The sequence below is a fragment of the Rattus norvegicus genome, chromosome 17 (genome assembly GCF_021556685.1).
Source record: "Rattus norvegicus strain SHRSP/BbbUtx chromosome 17, alternate assembly SHRSP_T2T, whole genome shotgun sequence".
In the NCBI taxonomy this organism is placed as follows: Eukaryota; Metazoa; Chordata; class Mammalia; order Rodentia; family Muridae; genus Rattus; species Rattus norvegicus.
The window spans coordinates 12,595,637-12,615,702 of NC_141550.1; the positions used below are offsets into that span (position 1 = coordinate 12,595,637).

A 20,066-nucleotide genomic window follows, 5' to 3' on the forward strand; every position below is an offset into this window, starting at 1 on the left:
TACCACTTTCTATTAGGTTTGAGTTGGGCTATCAGTCCTTAAGCCCACGAATCCCAGACACAGATGTTTCCCCAACAAGACTGGGCCCTCCTTGCAGGCTTCCTCCAGTGGCAGAATAGGTGAGCTCTGGAGATTCTGTTCCCATGTGGCTGAGGACTCAATATCTCACAAGCAGGTTGCACTTACTAAGAGGCTGCTCAACTCCGGTCGAGGGTACAGCCGGGGGTCTCCTGTCTGCATCCATAAAAGTCGCCGCAAGACTAATAGTAGATCTTTATTAAAAATAATTTCTGAAATAACAGGGGAACACTGTGTGCTGCTCTGGGTGGGAGTAATCCCTGAGACGGACAACCCGGGGCTTCCCTCTGCAACGAGCAATGCGATCACAGGCCTGGCGTCCCTGTGGAGTCACTGTCTGGCACACAAAGTGGGTTTGGGTACAGGGAGGACATGTTCCAGTGCACACAGAGACAGGTTTTTATGAATGGCTGGCTTGGGCGTTTACTGGAGAGACATTCGGTTCTGCATGAGGTATGTGGTGTGGCGAGGTCAGTAGGATGTGGCGAGGCAGATTAGGTGCTCCGTGTGCTCTGCTGATTAAAGGGTCATAGGTGAAGGCACACAGTGAGCCCAGCGGCCAGGCAGAAGGGATTCGGAGCACCAGAGGCAGCTTGTGAGCAGACCTAGGCCAAGTATAGACGCCTGAGAAGGACCTTGTTTCCGACCTTGCAAATTTATGGTGCATTCAGAATCTAAACCCTCCAGGGAGGATCCTCTCTCCATCCGCCCTCCTCTGTGGCCCCAGGGGAGAGAATTAATCTTGACAGCAAGACACAGTTTTCAACAGATGAGAGCCCTGGACAATAGCCACACATGACTTCTGCGTCCAGGAGCCAGTTTCGACCTTCTGAAGGGAGACAAAGCCGTGTCTCCCTCCGTTCTGCTTGGTCACATCCCGATAACGAATGGTCAGTCCCAACCCCCTGGAAAGGAGAGGCACTACTAGAGAGGCCAGAAAGCAAACAAGACTGGAAAAAGACAGAGGCCTCCATAGGGTTCTCGCACAACCACCCCCAGACCTTCAAGGTGGCCTTTTAATAGCCCTACCCTGAGGACAGGGGAAGGTAGGCCAGGAGCTCAGCAGAGAGCTTCTTCCTCAGACTAGACGGTCCTGTCTCCATAACCAACACAGTGTCTCTTCCTCCCTTGACTCAATCAGGCAGTGACCCACGGGATTTCCTCACCAAGGAGGTGTTCTGCAGGCCCACTCAGCCAGCAACACACAGGGATCTCGCCCCCAACAGGGCGACTGACCTACTAGCACAGTTCCAAGACACACCCATAGCTTCTAAGTGTAGCGCCTCCATATCAAAGGCAGTGGTTCCCAACCTGTGGGTGTGCCCTCCTTGGGGGATGCACATTGCATATCCTGCATATCAACAGATATTCACACTATGATTCATAACAGTAGCAAAATTACAGTTATGAAGTAGCCACAAAGTAACTTGATGATTGGGGGTCATCACAGCACTAGGAACTGTACTGGAGGGTCTCGGTTGAGAACTACTGGTCTAAAGAGGGGAACCCATTTCACCGGCTCTGTTCATCGAACCCGCCGCCAGTGGGGCCTCCCATGCCGTCCCTGGCTGTGTTTGTCAGTGTCTCAGGGGTGAGGATGAGATGCTTCCTTTGTACATTCCCCTAGACCTAGACGGAAGGCTATGCAGCCTTTGTAACTTTTATGTCCTCAGCAACTGTGCTATGGACAGGTGACACTTGGTGTGTGGTCGGTAGTTAGCCGAACCTTATGCAAGTCAGGAGGATAGAGCTCAAAGTCACACTTAGCAAGGCTTACTTGTGGGGAAGGTCACCTCTCTGGTTTTATTCTGAATTAAAATTCCATCCGCGAGCTCATCCTGAGGTGGTCCTGGTCACTGTGTTGCCGTCTGCTCTAGTATGAATGTGTCCCCTCAGGGCTCATGTGTTGAAGACTTAGTGCCTAGGTTCACAGCATGGTGTTTGGAGATGGGACCTTGGGGGATGGTTAAGAAGAAGTGGGGTCCTGAGGAGGCTCTGGGACGGTATCAGGGGCTCATAAGAGAAGGACACACCTGAGAAGGCTTCCCCCCTCTGTCGGGATATCACCCTGTGACATTCAGGAAGGCTGCTGCCTGGCACTGCATCTCACTGGGGGCAGTTCCGACCCTTGGAGAGGGATGTACAGCTAAGAGATACATTGCTTCTCTTTGTACACCACCCTATCTAGGTGTTCAGTCATAGCATCAGAAAATGGATGGAACCTCTTGCAGTTTGAATGTGAAAGGCTCCCCACAGAGGCTCGTATATTTGAACACTTGGTCCCCAGCTGTTGGCATTCACTGTCTGAGAGACCTGTGGAACCTTTGGGAAGTGGGGTCTTGCTGAAGGAAAGTGGGTCACGGGGGGTGGGGGATGGGGGGTGGGGTGGGGTGGGTGGGCTTTGGGGCCTTATAGCCTGGTCCTACTTCCTGTTCATTCTTCGCTTCCTCTGTGTGGATACCACGTGACCTTACAGCTTCTTGTTCATGCCCTCAAGTCTTTCCTGCCTGTTGTAAAGTCTTTGCCACCATGATGGCCTGTGAGCCCAAACAAGCGTTTCCTCCCTGAGGTTGCTGGTCAGGTATTGTGGCCGCAACAAGGAGTCCTGGATGCATTCATTCCTTCTGCAGAGAAAGGGACTCTGACCCATGCCTGATACACTTGGCTCAGTCGCAGAGGATCATGGGAGCCCACCCTGCCTGGCAGCCTTCATGCAGAATGCTATTCACGCCTCCTCCTGTAAGCACACAACAGCGGACTTCAAGTCATTCTACAAGGAGGCGGACTCCAGGGGCGTGCAAGCCAAGCCAGCATGTCTCAGCATCCCATTCACGTGGTGTTTCAGTCTCAGTGCTGAGAGCAAAAGCAGTGCCTGAGTCTGTCATTTTCCTTAACCGTCTTCCGCCTTGCCAACGGCATTGGTGAGGTTTCTCTCAGTCCTTTGCTGAAATGGCGAAGCACTTCTCTTTCTGACCTGCAGGGGGCGACACTGAAATCCTGGCCCCAGAGCAACGGAATGACGTCAAGCGAATTTGGAAATGGTTCCCGGAACGTGACCCAAGACGAAAACCACACAGATGGAAACAAAAGCCAGACAGACAAGTCCTCAGGTCCCGCGGGCTTGCTGCTTGTCTGTCTTTTGGGACCAGAACTGTTGCGAGAGTGAGTTCCTAGCTTTGCTTGGTTAGCTCTCCCTCTGGGCAGAGGGAGATGAAACTCTGAGAGCCAGTTCATCTGAATAAATTTCCTGCGATCGCTTGAGAATTCGAGGTGGCCGCGGACAGGCACCCAAGCTCTTAGTTAACCACGTCGTAGTAGTAATTGCGAAGCCGCAGTTCCACAGCCGCGAATCCTGGCCTGTTCTCCACACTGAAGGAGGAAGAGATAGATGCATTAGTGTTTGTCAGTAGGCGTGTGGAAACACGGTTAAGTCACCGTGCCCCCTGGTGGTGAAGGCTGGTCACTGTACCCAGACCCAGCGTGATTGGTGTCTCTCGCTCCAAACCTACAGAATTCAAGCCTGCATTTTATAGCGTCTTGAGAACCCATGTCCTTGCGTCTGGAAGAGTTTTGCTCTATGCTACTTTGGTACAGAACTTCTTCCGTGTCTGAAGATTCCTAATTTGTCTCTGTGCTGCTGTCTACAGATGTTTAACTCAATCTCTCTGTGAACTTTCATAAATGTGTGTGCGCGTGTGTTTGGAGGTGTGATTTAAGAGCGTGTGGAGGCCAGAGGACAACCTTGGTGTTGTCCTCAGACATCATCTATCTTGGTTTTTTGAGACAGGGTCTGTCAATTGCCTGGAACTTGTTAAGAAGCGAGGCTGGCTGACCAGGAAGCATCTGGAATTTTCCTGTCTCCATCTTCCTTGGTGGTGTTGGGACCACAAGCACTTGCCACCATGCCTGGCATGTTTTATAAGGGTTCTAGGGATTGACCTCGGGTCCCTACAGTTACACACCAAGCACTTCACCCACAGAGCCATCTCCTTAGTCCCTTGGCTCAATATCTTGCGAGAATACAGACATAGCTGTAATCTACTGTGCCCGCATTCGAGCTGGACTTTTAGAGAGGGGTGTTTGTTTGTGCTCTTGCTAGAACTCACAGATTTCTGTGGCTGTGATCTGGGTCAGGACCCAACCCCATGTATCCTAAGTCTCTGTCCTGCAAGTCTGTGCTATCATAGACAGCTTAAATGCTGAGGTGAGCAAGTGATGGGTGAAACTTTTACCTGACAATTCAAAGGGAGCTCAGCCCCATCTGTGCTCACAAGGGGATGGTTTCAGGCCCCCCCAGGAGAACGAAATCCTCTGGTGTTCGGGTTCCTGCTATCAAACAGCCCAAGGACTGGAGAGACAGCTGAGTGTATAAAAGTGTTTCAGTCCAACTGTGAGGACCGAGTAGGGGTCACCAACAAGCTATATTAAAGCCTGGTATGGGGGTACATTTCTGTAACCCCAGCACTGGGGTGGGGCAGACACAGGGGAATCCCATGTGGCTTGCTGCCTGTAAGTATAGCAGAGTTGGTGTGATCTGGGTTCAGTATCGATGTGATCTGGGCTCGGTAAGGACCACTGTCTCAGATAATAAAGCAGAGAGACTCCTGGGGTGGCTCAGTGGGTGAAGACGCTTGCTACCAAGCCAGAGGACCTGTGTTTGATCCTTGGCACCCATATGGTAGAAGAGGAGAACTGAGGCCTGAATGATGTTCTCTGACCTGCTCCCCCTTCCCCCACCCGCACATGTGCACACACACATACACACACTCGAGATTAAGCAAAGAGAAACAGGAGTATTAGAGGAAGACAGGCCAAGTCAGCTCGCGGCCTCTGCATGTGCATGCACACACCTGCACACACGAACACGTACTCCCTGCTCTCATGGATCAGTCTTTGCACATACTTCTGATGTTTTAAGTTGCTTTTAGGCTTCTGGTGGCACTAGAGAATTGTTGTCAGTCTGTGGACACGGGTAACACTGGCAGGAAAAACTTGTTCTCACCAGATGCAATTAAAAACGAACCCAGTAAACGTGCTGGTGCAGACTCTATGGAGTCTGAGAATCAACCGCTTTCCTTAGGACCCTGGAATGCCGACCTTGCTTCTCTTACTTTGCTACATTCTGGTCCGTGATGGATCGAGCAGACAGAGCTTTCAGTGAGGAAACCTGGGGTTAAAAGCCAAACTGGCCCTGCTCTGCCATCTGCCCTGTCACAACCGTAGCTCCACAGGGCTCAGCCGAGATTAGAGAGAAGAGACATAGAACCCAGGGCCAGCATTCTCTCACAGAGCAAAGCTCTAGAGAGCTGCACGGGTGGGCGGGCCCAGTAGCATCTTAATGGATGGTCTTGATTGAAGTGGAAACGTCTAGTTCTTTGGAAAGTTAGCTATGCCAAATGATGTCTTGCTGGGGCACAAAAGTAAAAAGGATGTCTTGCTGAAGCAAACACATGAAAGACTGTTTTCCTGAGGCAGACACAGGTGAAAGGACGCTTGTTGAAGGAGTATGAATATGACCCCACAGACAGTGGGAGATGGGCACTGAGCTTTGGTTTGGTTTGCCCTGCCTCGCTATTCTTCACTAAAGACACGCCTTACATAGCATTGTTGAGCTCAACCTGTGATGATGACGCCCTTGAGAGAAACTCTCCCAAGAACTGCTCCTGAGGTCCCTGCAGCTGCCTGCTGATTCTACGGCCTCGCCTCAGGCCATTGATGAGCCTGGCGGTTTCTTCAGGATTGAGCGACAGCTGTCTGGGGTCTGCTTGCTGAAGGAACTGGATTGGAGCTGTCGGTTTGTGCCTGGTGTTTGCCTGCCTACAGGACCGGTCTGCAGTTGCCGAATCGTATTTGGTGTTTGCTATGGGAATGCACTGCTGCCCAAGAAGATCGAGCTCGCCCCCAAAGAACTGCTGCTGAACAGGTCCACTTCCCCAACATCCTAATAACTTTCCTCTTCCACTGCCTCTGCGGGGTGGTGGGCCAGAGGAGAGGTTGAACCCTTATTAAAAGTAGGTTGCAAAAAAATGTATGCCTACACTCAGTGTCAGCTAGCGAGAACCTCACTAACACCAGACAGCTTTATCACAGTGGCTGGTATCTCCCCGCAGCCACAGCTGAGCATGCCCAGTGGCTCACCGTGGCTTCACCGTGTGCACGGTGCCCTGCTCAGGGCTGGTGGGGAAGGCAAAGCACACTGTACCTAAGAATAGGGATGGGGCGTCTGAACTTGTAGGCTGGGCAGTCATGAATGTGGCATGTGGCCACCCTGCATCACTATCTGGGGGCTTCTGGGGTCAGCGGGAGCTTCTAGCCTCCATGTTAGGATTCTCGGAAGCAGGGATGCTCCCAGACATGTCTGAGTTTGGCAAAGGCAAGAGTGTTCTAGATGCTTGAGAGGATATCTGGGATTCTGTGATTTTTTTCCCCCAGGCACAACAAAGTCTCGTACAATTATAAGGGCTGGTGACTTCTCGGCGGCCCTGGTTTGCCTAAGTGTGCTTTATGACACTCCCACAGTTACAAAATGTACATAGTAGTATCCCTGCTGGGAAGTGACATGATTGGATAGGTACACAGTCAATCTCTGGCCTGCCTCCTGCCCTCACCTATGTAGAAGGCAGCACATTCCCAATGCGTCAAGAGAACGCCCACTTCACGTTAATACCCAGTGTGATGGCTAAAACCCGGCATCCCTCTTGGTTCCCTCCAGTTCTTTGTCTCTGACTCCAGTCCCTGGAAGATAAATTCCCAGTAACCCCTACTCAGTGATCGCCACCCCAAAGGTACAGATGCGACCAGACTTGTATGACACGACCCACTGCCTTTTTAGCTTCTGTAACTTGCTTATGCAGGGACCTGAAGGCTGTTTTTGAGTTGCCTTAACCGATTAACTTGGCGGTACAGAACAGACCAATTTTTGGTTGCCTGTTCAGATACTGGAGGTCTTCCTGTGGTTTTCCTCTTAAAACAAAACAAAAGGAAACAAAACAAAACAACAGCAGCAGCAGCAGTAACAGACCCTCACGACCCTCCTTCACAGCAGTTTCAAACAGTGGCTCAGAGATTGCTCCTCCTGCTTGCAGCTAATCGATAAATCTTTTAAATACCATCAGATGGAGTCTATGGTCTTTTCCCAGGGGTCACAAACTCTGTAGCAGTAGCTGTGGTTTGTTTCCATTGTCAACTCGACACAGTCTGGAACCCCTTGGGAAGAGAGTTTCCACAAGTCTACAACAGGTTGGCCTGTGGTGGAACTGTCCTGTGTTATTTGAATGAAGACCCAGGCCACCATGGGAGGCCACTGGACCAGGGAATCCTGAACTTTCTGTGAAAGGAGAAAGAGAACTGAGCACTGGAAGCACGTGTCCCATCTTCTCTCTCAGCGTTCTGATATGCTATGACCAAATGGTTTTAAGTTTCCACCTCCCTGACTTTGTGATCATGGACTGTAACCTGGAGTTCCTTGCTAAAATAAATCCTTCCCCTCTAAGTTATATTTTGGTCATGGCATTTTATCACAGCGACAGAAATGAAGTTAGGACAGCAGCAGCCACACTGCCTACTTCTAGAACCTTCAGGTCAATGGTAGGAAGGGTTGGGCACTCACTCGTAAGTCCAGCATAGGTTCATCAAGTCGTACATCTCTCTCGGGCATCCTGGAGGGCACCCCATCCGCTCTCCTTTCTCCAGCATGGCAGTCACTTCGCTCCCTTTCATCCCCTGAGATGTGAAAATGGACACAAGCTTTCAAAATATACAAACAAGAGTACCTCACCCGCAGACACACAGGAGACTTCAAGTGACATAAGTCACAAGACAAGAGTAGGGGCCTCTCCTCTGGAATCCTCGAGTCAGCCTGGTTGCCCAGTGAGAAGTGTGTAGGGGAGAGGGGAGGCTGTGGAGTTTCTGTTTTGATCCCTCATTTAGGGAATTCGGTTTTTGGGAAGCTTCATTTGTGATAAGCCATTGAATGATACCCTAGGATCTGTCTGCACCCAGTAAACACACACACACACACACACACACACACACACACACACACTACACACACACTACACTTACACACACACACTACACTTACACACACTCACACACAAAATACACATACACTACACTCACACACATATTACACACACATACTCACACACACTACATTCACACACTCACACACACACACTACACACACTACACTCACACACACACTACACTCACCCACACTAGACACACATTACACACATATACACATACTATAAACATACACTACACTCACACACTACACTCACACACACTACACTCACACACACTACACTCACACACACACTAAACATACACACTACACTCATACACACTATACACATACGCACATACACTACACTCACACACACACTACACTCACACACACTACACACACATTACACACATATACACATACTATAAACATACACTACACCCACACACACACACTAAACATACACACTACACTCACACACACTACACACATATGCACACACACTATACTCACACACACTACACACACACACATTACACACATATACACATACTATACACATACACTACACTCACACACACTACACACATATGCACACACACTACACTCATACACACATACTACACTCACACACACACTATACACACACACATGGTGTGCACACACATGAGAACACACATGGCAACAACTGAAATACTCGATGTTCCTGTTTTACTCTCAGGAAGGATGGGGCTGTGTCTGGTGCATGGCTGTGTGTAGCACACAGTGAGATCGTGTTCACTTAGTATCACATGTCATTTCCCCCAGTGGGTGCAAGCTTAGGTTAGGTTGCGCTAACCACCCACTGTTAGAAGGTGATGAGAGACCCCAGGGCGTCCCCAGATCCCCTGGGTTCCGGTTCTTGTGGCAATAACCCTATGCTCAGTGACAGTTTCCTAAGTCCAAGAAGCTGAGACAGGAAACACACAGCTAAGCATGGCTCACTCTGTATGGCTTCTGCCCGTAGGAGAACGCTTCCCACATCAGGACTCCGAAGCTCCAGACATCACTCTTACTGGAGAACTTAAAGTAGTTGATGCATTCGGGGGCGTACCACTTCACCGGCCACTTCCCGTGGGTCTGGGCCTGGAGGCAGAGTGGACATTCTGTGACGCGTTAAGCCCGGCGTGTACACGCCGATGCACAAAGGAGTTGGGTTTAAGGAGGGGAGCAGGAAAAGGCCTCTGCCGAAATTCACAGTGTCAATTCAAATGAAAGGAACTCAGAAAAATCTCCTAAGAATCTCCTAGTTCTGGGACCGAGGAAATGGCTTCATTCAACAAGCATAAAGCCCCCAGTGGTTCTCAGTCTGTGGGTTGTGACCCCATCAGAGGTCACATATCAGACCATCCTGCATATCAGACATTTGCATTGCAATCCGAAACAGTGGCAAAATTACAGCTATGAGGTAGCAATGAAGTAATTTTATGGTTGGGGTTGGGGGGGTCACCACATCATGAGGAAGTGCTTTAAAGGGTCATAGCATTAGGAAGGCTGAGAACCACTGGGTAACCCAATTGTGGGGGTGTACGCCTATAACCCCAGCACTCAGGAGACAGACAGCGACTTGGGCTGCATGAAACCCTAAGAAGAAAAATCAACTTGTCCAACTTATGTTTTTCAAAATAAGTTGGTGCAAGCACTCAGGGTCAGCAAGATGGTTCAATAGGTAAGGTGTCTGCTGTCAAGACTAAAGATTGGAGTTCAAGTGCTCTATACAAAATAGATGGAAAGAACCAACCTAAGGTGTCTTCTGACCTCTGTTAGTACTCTATGTCACATATGCCTATGTATACCAGACAAGGTAAGTAAATGTAAAAAAACAACAACCAACCACCCCCACCCCCACCCCACCCAAAACCCCCAAACCAGCATAGGATGCTACTCTGAACAAGACTCCGGTTGAGAAACATTACCACTAGTTATGCGTTCTGCTTCTTGATTGACAGAATCAATCTTAAAAACACTTTCCTCCAAGGTTACTGGTGAGATTTGTGCCATCATAAAATACAGAGGGCGCACATTTTCTGACCTGCAACCTTGACCATGGATTGACCCTCAGCCTCCCGCACTGAGCTGCCCTACCTTGTAGTAGTTTTCATCAGCACGGAGGGCTTTGGAAAGACCGAAGTCACTGATCTTGGCGTAGTGCTGGGTGACCAGAAGCACGTTCCTCGCGGCCAGATCTCTGTGCACAAAATTGCTCTCCTCCAAATACTTCATTCCCATGGAAACCTGGTGAACCAGCTCGATGATGTTCTTATCCTTGATGTGCCTAGAATCACATGATGCCATTACCAAGAGTGGACGGGGCCATTCCAAACACACAGCCGTGTTCCCGTGTACCCAGAAGAGGGGCCCACTTCTTGCTTCTTCTTCAACAGTAGGATGGGCTGGGAAGATGACTCGGGGTGAGAACATTTGCTGCACGTACAACCTGAGGACCTAAACTTTGAGCCCTAGAAGCCAGGGGAGAAATTGAGCGTTGTCACGTGTGCTGTAATCCCAGCACTGGTAGGAGGTGGAGACAGGAAGATCTAGAAGCTTGCTGGCTACCAGCCTCGCCAAAACAGCACCAAACCAAACCACACCAAACCAAACCACAATAGCAGGACTTCCTGTTTAGTGGGAGAACCTTTTTCCCCCCTTTTTTGATAGGGTCTCACTATGTAGCCCTAACTAACCTGGAACGCACTGTGTAGGTCAGACTGGCCTCAAACTCACAGAGATCCACCAACCCCGGGCTCTCTGGCGTTGGGATTAAAGGCAGTGCTGCCGCACCTGATGGAGAAGGACACACTGTGTCCTCTCCTGGCCTCTGCACGTATGCACGGGCATGCATACCCACCCATGCAGATGTGCATACACATATGTATACTACACACAGAGACAGGCAAAAAACAACCGGAGGCATGAGCAGGGCAGGTAATCTTGCCGACACACGGCTGTTCCAGACCGAACACCGTTCTCCTGGGCTTGGTGTGTTTCATTCCCACGCATGCTTTGAGATGGACAATGAAATAAAATAAAATCATAGAGTTACAGAGAAAGCTTTTAGGAATGTGCTCATCCTGCAAGCAGGACCACCTGAGTTTGATGCCCAGCACTCATGCGAAATCAAAGCCAGGCGTGGTGACCCATGCTTGTAATCCCAAGGCTGGGGAAGTGAAGTGGGTGGATTCTTTCTGTTCCCTGCCCAAGCAGTCTAGCTAAATTGATGAGCTCAGGCCTGTGAGGGACCCCTGTCTCAAAGGAAGCAGACGGTATTCCAAGGATGGGCGTTGCTTTAGCTTGACCTTTGGCCTGCACTTGCTGCACCTGTGCCCAGGCTCACCCTCACACATGCACGCTAAAAATGAGAAAGGGAAGCTGTACAAAATGAGGAACCAGGTTGTTGCTCTATGCCGGCAAGCCGCCTTAGGGCGGCTGTGCCTGGACCGCTGCTAACCAGAATCAATGAACTGCCGCTGCCCCTTCAGATGCAGGCACTCACGAGGTCAGCCAGACAAGACAATTTTCCTGGTGTCCCAGGAAAATGTTGGCTCAAGGTGTTGATGACAGAAGAATGTTCTGCCTGTTGGTAGGCAACGCCCTGTCCACACACATTGAGGATTATATCACTGGCAGAGTTGTTCTTAGTTGGTAAAATGTTTGCTGTACAAGGATGAAGACTGAGTCGGGATCCACAGAGCTCATGTAAGAGCCAGGTAATGCCAGTGAGGACCTGTAATCCCTGGGGCTCTGTGGCTGGCCAGTTTGGCTGAATTGGTGAGCTCCAGTCTTAGGGAGAGAGCTTATCTCGCGAAATAACATGGAGAGCTAACGAGAGAGTTCAGTGGTTAAGAACCAGGTACTGTTCTTGCAGAGGACCTGAGTTTGGTTCCCAGCGCCTATGTGGGGAGGCTCACGAGAGCTGTAACTCCAGCGCCTAGGGATCTGGCAGGCTCTTCTAGCCTCCAGGAGTACCTGCACTCGTGTAGCACACACTCACACCAACATACCTGTAAATAAAAAACATTAAGATGGAGATTGACAGAGGATAGAGGTGCGATCTCCAATACTGACCTCTGACCTCTACACACAGGTGCACCCCCAGAGAGAGACAGAGAGAGCGCGAGAGAGCAGCGAGAGAGTGCGCGCCTGCGCTTCCCCTAGAAATCAGGCCCCAGCACAGCCTAAAGGTGGGGTGGGAGGGCGGGGGGTAGCGCTGCGCACAGCTCCCGTGCTCCAGGGTACCTGTTCTGCTGCAGGTACTTGTTGAGGGGCCCCAGCTCCGCCATCTCCATCACCAGCATCCACGACTCCGCCTCACAGATTCCGATCATGCGCACAATGTAGGGGTTGTCCAGCTGCTGCATGACGTTGGCCTCCGCCAGCAGCTCGTCCTTCAGAGCCGGGTCGTTGGCCTCATTCTTCAGGATTTTCACAGCCACTGTTTTTACAACTCTGTAACACAGATTGTAACTTGTGAGAAACTTTCCAAACTGCCTAGAGGTTCTCTTCTCTGAGGCCATTGTGGAGCGGGGGTGGGTGGAGGGGAATGATGCTGACTTACTCGCTGCCCAATGAGAATCTTTAAAAACAATTCGGAGGGTGGGGGAGAACGGTCATAGGCTGGTGAGATAGCCCAGTGTATAACGTGCTTGCATGCAAGAGTGAGGACCAGAGTTCGGATCCCCAGAACCCACAGAAAGTTGGATACAGTAGCATACATCTGTAATCCTAGCACTTCTAGGGAAAGATGAGAGGCAGAGAAGGGAGAGTCTATGGATATTTGTGAACCCCTAGAAACAGTTGGAAACAAGGTAAATGGTAAGAGGTGACATCCAAGGTTGTCCTTTGACCTATACATATATGTGCCGTGGCAGGAGTACCTGCACACATGTGCGTGAACACACACACACACACGGACACAGACACATGGACATGGACACATGGACACACATTGAAATAAATGGCTAGTACCCTTTTTCTCATTCTTGTGAACATGTTATCACAGGTGTAAAATTTCAAATCACACCTAGCTAATGTTTGTTCTTTCATGTAATGCACAGTTTGTTAGAATACTTTCAAGAATTCAGCATGATCCGCATGATATTTTTGTGAGAAAAATGAAAAAGATTGGTTATTTTTGAAACACGTTGAGGCTTGCTTAAAAGTAACAAAGCCCAGTGGGAGAGGAGTGTTTCCTTCCCTTTAACTCTGAGCTTTCACAATATGTGTGCTTCAAACTAGGTATGGCAGTGCTCACGGGTGAGCCCAGTCACTGGTTCCCCAGATTGGACTTCGGGGATGGTTCTCTGGTTTGTGGTTGGTGCTCTGTGTGGAGGAGTATATATTTGTTCCTGTCTCCCAGAAAAAGCTTCTACTGTAGCGAGGCTCCCAATCTACTATTTGTAACTGGGGGCTGAGATTTATTATTTAGGAATAAATGCTTCGGCCATAAGCTTGGGTTTGTTCCCAGCTAGCACATAACTCAGCTATTCCGTTTAACCTACTCTAAGTCTGCCACAAGGCTAGCTACCTTTCCTCAGTTTCCTACTGTCTTCCTCAGAGTTTGGAGTGGATCTCTTCCTGTTCCTCCATCCCGGAGTTCCTCCTTCCCTATGGGAACTCCCACCTCCTATTTCCTGCCTCAGTCAATGGGCATCAGCTTTTTATTCACAGGTGATAGTTCCACACAGGACACCAGAGACTCTCTTGACAGCTGTTCTTTTAGAGACAGAGGAACTATGCCCCACTCCCTGTAAGCACGTGTAGTGGTCAGCAGTGGAGAAGGGTCCAAGCTGAGGAAAGTCCCTGAATTGTGAAATATTAGAAACAGCTTCAATAAAGTTCCCCAGTTGTGACACACATACAGCTTTCTGCGGGGTCATGTAATTTAACAGTGGGGATGGGGTGGGGTTATGTCTATATGCATAAAAGAATACAAAGTTTCTTTATGATATTGAAAATGAGCCTCCAGGCCCAGAATTTTTAAAAGATACATTGTTCTACTTTATTTTTTTAACTTTTGAAACAGGGTCTCATGTAATCCACTGTGGCTTTAAACTCTCTGTATAGTAGGAGATGACCTTAGACTACTGATCCTCCTGTCTCTACCTCTGGGGCACTGGGTATCACGGATGTGTACCCAACATGCCCAGTTCGAAGCACACACACCGTTCAAGCTCAGAGTTAAAGGGAAGGAAACACTTCTCCCCCACTGGGCTTTGTTACTTTTAAGCAAGCCTCAACGTGTTTCGAAAATATAGATTTTTTTTCCTTCTCTCACAAAAACATCACACAGATCATGCTGAACTCTTGAAAGTATTCTCATAAAAGCGTGGCTTAAGTGAAAGAACAGACGTTAACTATGTATGCTTTGAAAATCTACCTGTGATGAAATTTCCACAAGCATGAGAAGTTGTTTCTTTTGTTGAACCTTCAGACTGGAGAATATAAACAGAACTAATCAGGGAGGAGGCCATGAGGGGCTCAGTGGATAAAAATGCTCCCTGCCAAGCTTGAAGACTGGAGTTTGATTCCCAGACCACATGCATGTACACACACACACACACACACCCCAAATACACTAGGCCAAATAACAGAATAAGTGGGGCAGGCACCCAGGAAAGTACACACAGCTAGTGTGGTGCTCTAGAATGCAGCCTGTAGTCTGACAGGAGGATTTAGATATTTTCAATCCCCCAGGAGCCTCTCTGGGTCCTCCCGGGAAGATGAGAGGCTCCATTCTGTCATCTCTAGCCACCTACTTCAGCTTCCACAGTTAGGTCTATCATTGCATATGTGGTGTGAGGCAGGGATCTAAATTAAGAAGTTAAAAAAGGTCTCTGGATTCCTCTAGGACATTTAAAAAAGAAAATACCACGTCTTCTAGGAAAGCAGAAGAGAAAGAGGATGCCCCACTATTTCTAAGAGGCTACCATTGTTCTGATTTCCGAATGTTTGTTTCATAGTCCCAGGGAGGGACTATGAAACTCCTGGTCTTCCAAGCATTGGGCTCTGTAGGTTGATGTCATGATGCAGGTGAAGACAGACAAGATAAAACAAGGCCTGTGATTGGACGAGAAGGAAAGGAGGCGGGAACAGAGGTTTTAGGAGGAGAGGGAGAAGCAGGAGAGAAGGAGCTGGAAGAACATGGCGGCAGATGTTAAGATTCTTCTCTGCGCATAGCCACAGGTTATTACGAATATTTTTAAGGGATGGGTGTGTACAGGATTTTGTGCTGTCTAGATGGGCAAATTATATCTTATCAACTGGATCAGAGGTTATTGCGCGGTGTGTTCTTTCATGTGGCGACTTAATCGAGTTCAAGAGAAGGGCGGTGTGGTGGTGGAGGGACCGCACCAAGCCCAGCACAGAATTAGGATGTGTATGCTTGCCATGGCAACAACCCGCCAAGGGAACTGTGCGTGAGAGCAACGCAGTGTGGCAAGGTGCGGCTATGGGGGGCCTGTGTGGAGCCCCGGAGATAAATTGGTGCTAGTTCCTATGGCCCGCCAGAGCTGGAACTTGCGAGAGAAGGTCGGCCCAGGTATTCAAGGGAACCGGTTGCTCTGCCTTTTTTTTTAACTGCAACAGGGCTCTTTTACAGATAAGAGAGTAAGGCTCCGTTATGAGAATTTTAAGAAAGCAATTGACTGCTAACTTCACCTGGCGGTTTGAATGAGAAAAGCCGCTGTGGGCTCATACACTTGAAGGCTTGGTCCCAGGTTGGTAGAATTGTTTTGAGAATGAGTAGGTGTGGCCTTGATGTAGTGGGCGTGGCCTTGTTGGCAGATGCCTGTAACTGGGGCTGGGCATTGAGGTTTCTGGCTCTCTGCCTCCAACCTGTGAATAAGGCATAAGCTCAGCTACTACTACTCCAGGGCCATGCCTTCCCGCTGCCACCACGTTCATGGACTCACCCTCTGAAACTAAACAAGCCCCCAATTAAGTGCTTCCTTTTATACATGGTCATGGTATCTCTTCCCAGCAGTAGAACAGCAACTAAGACGCTTCGTGGGCTGGGGATTTAGCTCAGTGGTAGAGCGCTTACCTAGGAAGCGCAAGGCCCTGGGTTCGGTCCCCAGCTCCGAAAAAAAAAAAAAAAAAAAAAAAAAAAGACGCTTCGTGAGCACAGATATGAGAATTCCGAGAAGCTCTCATGGATTCTATTTGGTTGTTTGCAAAAAGAGGTGCAATGGACAAAAAGCTAGGGGAGTTTACCCCAAGATCGAGGGACAGGTTTAAGATCTGAAACCTGATGGCTGTAACTCATCACAGAATAAAAAAGAGGAGGAGGAGGAGGAGGAGGAGGAGGAGGAGGAGGAGGAGGAGGAGGAGGAGGAGGAGGAGGAGGAGGAGGAGGAGGAGGGAGAGCTTCCAACAAAATTCAGCACAGATGCATGACTACAGAACTCACAGAAATACCGGAACACACGCCATGTCTTCCGTCTGTCAGACAGCAGTTGTCGTGTCAGATATAAACCATACCCTAGGAAATGCTGGGATCTCTCTGTCTGTAACCAGGCGCAAGACTCCTGTCACCCTGGGAAATCATGAGGAGTGGGTGGGGCTCTGTAGGTTGATGTTGTTATGCAGGTGAAGGCAGATAAAACGAGGCCTGTCATTGGACGAGAAGGAAGGGAGGTGGGAACAAAGTTTTAGAAGGACAGGGAGAGGCAGAAAGGAGCCGGGAGACAACAGGGAGGCAGACGTAAACGATCCTCGCCGTGCGTCTCTACAAAGATACAGGTTGTTATGAATATTTCTTAAGGGATGGATTTCTATAGATCAATTTATCTTATCTAGGTGGGTGTTTTATATCCTTATCAATTGATTATGAGTTTACTGTATGGATGTATTAGATTGATAATTTAACATATAAATCTGATTGATAAATTACAGTTTATTGAGTCCTGACTTCACCGGGTTGTTGGGAATGTGAGCAGAGTCGGTGGCATGGAGCCATGATAGGCCAGCCCATGCTGGACTTCTAGAGCCCTGACTTTACCGGGTAGCTGGAACAGGAGTTCGCAGTTAGTCGAGAAGTGCCAGGAGAGATACTAACTACAGATAAATTATGGTTAGTTCCGTATGGCCCCAGAGGTGCTGGAACTACTCTAGGGACCAGTGTGGCGAAGTGCCAAGCTGGAAGGGCTCAGGGACTGCCTGGGTCAGAGAGTACCTGGGGGCATTGTGAAGCGGCTGAGATAAAAGTATACCACAGTACCATGTGGCCTTATGGGTGCCGGCGCTAGTGTGGCTTAAAAAGTAAAATATTTACCACAACAGGGTTCAATCCCCAAGACTCCAACATGTAAAAAGATGTTTGTGGTACACAATTATAATCACAGCACTGGGGAGGCAGAGACAGGTGATTCCTGTGGTTCTCTGACCGGTTTCCATAGCCACATTGGTAAGCTCCAGACTCCAGTGAGAGACCCTGCTTCAAAAAGCAGAGTGGATGGGTTCTGTATATTTTTCATTTCTAAGTGCATTTGTATCTGCACAAATGCATATTCACAACCCACGCATACTTGTGAACACATATAAACATATACACTCATACCAACAAACACATACATGTACGCATACTCACACACACATCACAGATCTGGCATTCATAAGTGATGCATTTCTGTATTAAAGAATAACTAGGTAAACTGCCAGAGGTCACAAATGAACTCACCAGTGTTGCTGGCTGTCATATCTCTGTGTAAAGTCAGTTTTAGCTCATATATAAGATCAAGAAACAGAAAACACTACGTGATGCCTTCAAACTACTAAGAGTATCAAAAGCACTTCGTATTTCCATACAAAATACCTGAGAATGCATGTAAGGGAAGTTGACTAAGGCCTGACACAGGAAGCTAAACAAGTCTGCAGAGAGAAATCTGGAAGACAGTGAAGAATGAGGTCCAGGAGGGAATGGGCTGAGTTTACAAATGGAAAGACTCAATGGTAGAAAAAGACATTGTTTCATCTCACAATGGGCTTGGTAGGACCCAGTTCTCAACTCCCTAAATTCTGCAGTTGAAATTGTATATAAATTCATGTTAATGGACCATATTAATTTATATTAATCAAGAAATTAAAACTAACAATAAACTAAGGCAGGTCGTGAAAGGTTATATCCAAATGCCTAAGAAGCAATAGCTTAGATTTTTCAAAAGATTTATATTTAATGATGTATCTAGGTATGTGTCTGTATGTGTATATGTGCCTGTCGAGTGCAGGTACACTCAGAGTCCAGAAGAGGGCAGCAAAACTCTTGGAGCTGGAGTTCCATGCAGCTGTGAACCATCTAATATGAGGGCTGGAAACTGAATTCCCATCCTCTGGAAGAGCAATGTGTCCCATTAACCCCGGCTGTGATTCAAACTAAGCATCATGACCTCTATGTGTATGCACAGAAAGTGAGGAACCAGAAACAAAGATTTCACACACATCTAAAGACCCAATAAATGCCTACCCCAAGGTGAGTCACAGATAGTTGTGCTCTGGAGGTATAATAGGTTTTTATTTTCTAGTGAATTTACCTATTCCTATGTAGTTATACTACATGCTAAAACAAGCATGTTCTTACTCTCGCCCCAGTCAACATACTCAAAGGATGCTTTTACTATAAACGAGTCAGAAACGAAGGCTGTAAGATGCCTCGGTTGGTAAAAGGACTTGCTGCCAAACTTGATGACCTGAGTTTAATCCCCTGAACCTGTGTGAGGAGAGAACCAACTGACAGGTCCTCTGATCACATGAGTGCTGCAACACGTGTGTGTGTGTGTGTGTGTGTGTGTGTGTGTGTGTGTGTGTGTGTGTGTACGTGTGTGTACGTGTGTGCGCACACGCGCACGCAACAGAAAATAAATGAAGAATTATTGTATCAGAAATGAATAAGTGTAAAAGTCCTCAGCCATGTACTTGAACGTCAATGTCTGGGATTAAATGAACATTCTAGGTGCGTCCCGAGAAGTTTCCCAGAATGCACTGCTGCATGGATGGCAGCGGCGTAAGTGAAGCAATGGCGCTTACTTTTTCATTTGGTAGTATCCCTTTTTCACAGTCCCGAAGTTGCCAGAGCCCAGTTCATTGTCCTCCAGGGTCAGCAGTTTCCTGTCCAGGTAGACCTCTTTGGGCCGGATCTCTTCAGGGTCAGCGTAAGGACTCTCATATACCTCGGTGTCCATGGGCAGGGCTTCTCTCTGAAGGCCTGCAACGTAGTCAGGGGACAGATAACTCCAGTCTGGACTCCTGGGAAATTGTACCCCTTGCCACCCTGCCCTTCACTCCTTTGGTCTTACGGGACAGTTGGGTGCAGCAGAGAAGCAAAGCAAGGGAAGAGAGGAGACGGACCTTCTACACCAGTAGTAATGGTGGATAAAACCTCCCTGAGGCTTTAAGCCAGGTGGAACAGTCTCCTATTGAGAGGTGGCACCAGCGACAAGATGCTTCTTGTTGGCTTTTCATAACGGAACCAACAGAGCTCAAGAGAAACGATGCGTGTGCTTCCCAAGGCTTTGAAAAGCCAACGTGCTTAATCTCCGAGCTGCTGAGGATTGGGTCCCACCGCTCTGAGGCTCACGTGAGCCATGAACTCAACATGTTGCCAGCAATGATGCTGACCGTGTGTGGAACACCATGCCCGGCTTATGCAGAGCTGAGGATGAAACCCGGGGCTCTGTGCATCCTAGACGAACGCTCTACTCGAGTCACACCCTCAGCCACAAGGTATGAATCAAACGAGAGGTAGCTGACTCTTGTGGCTTTAAGCCTTTGGTTGGAAGCCGTCGACAGCAATAAACAAACCTCAAGCTTGCCGATTATAAAACAACACGCGGATTCTCATGAACCCAAGAGAGGCACCAAGACCCATGTCTGGGGATGAGTCGCCTATGTCCTCCTAACTGTGTTCCCTGTGGCCTCCCAATCATCTTAGCTCCCTGAACAAATC

General features: G+C 48.6%; 1 protein-coding gene across 14 annotated transcripts in view; it reads right to left on the reverse strand.

The window, feature by feature from the left end:
- Positions 1-261: 261 nt before the first annotated feature.
- The window catches only part of Syk (spleen associated tyrosine kinase), an 85,162-nt gene continuing 65,357 nt past the window's right edge, over positions 262-20,066 (reverse strand). For all 14 annotated transcript variants that reach the window (XR_015640637.1, XM_087589808.1, XM_087589806.1 and 11 more), the window contains 6 exon segments: positions 19,148-19,325; positions 12,365-12,574; positions 10,214-10,403; positions 9,074-9,214; positions 7,688-7,800; positions 262-3,447 (listed from right to left, as the gene is read on the reverse strand). Coding sequence is in view for 13 of the 14 variants with exons in the window: in XM_087589808.1 (XP_087445934.1) it covers positions 3,375-3,447; positions 7,688-7,800; positions 9,074-9,214; positions 10,214-10,403; positions 12,365-12,574; positions 19,148-19,325 (905 nt within the window). In the remaining variant the exon portion in view is untranslated.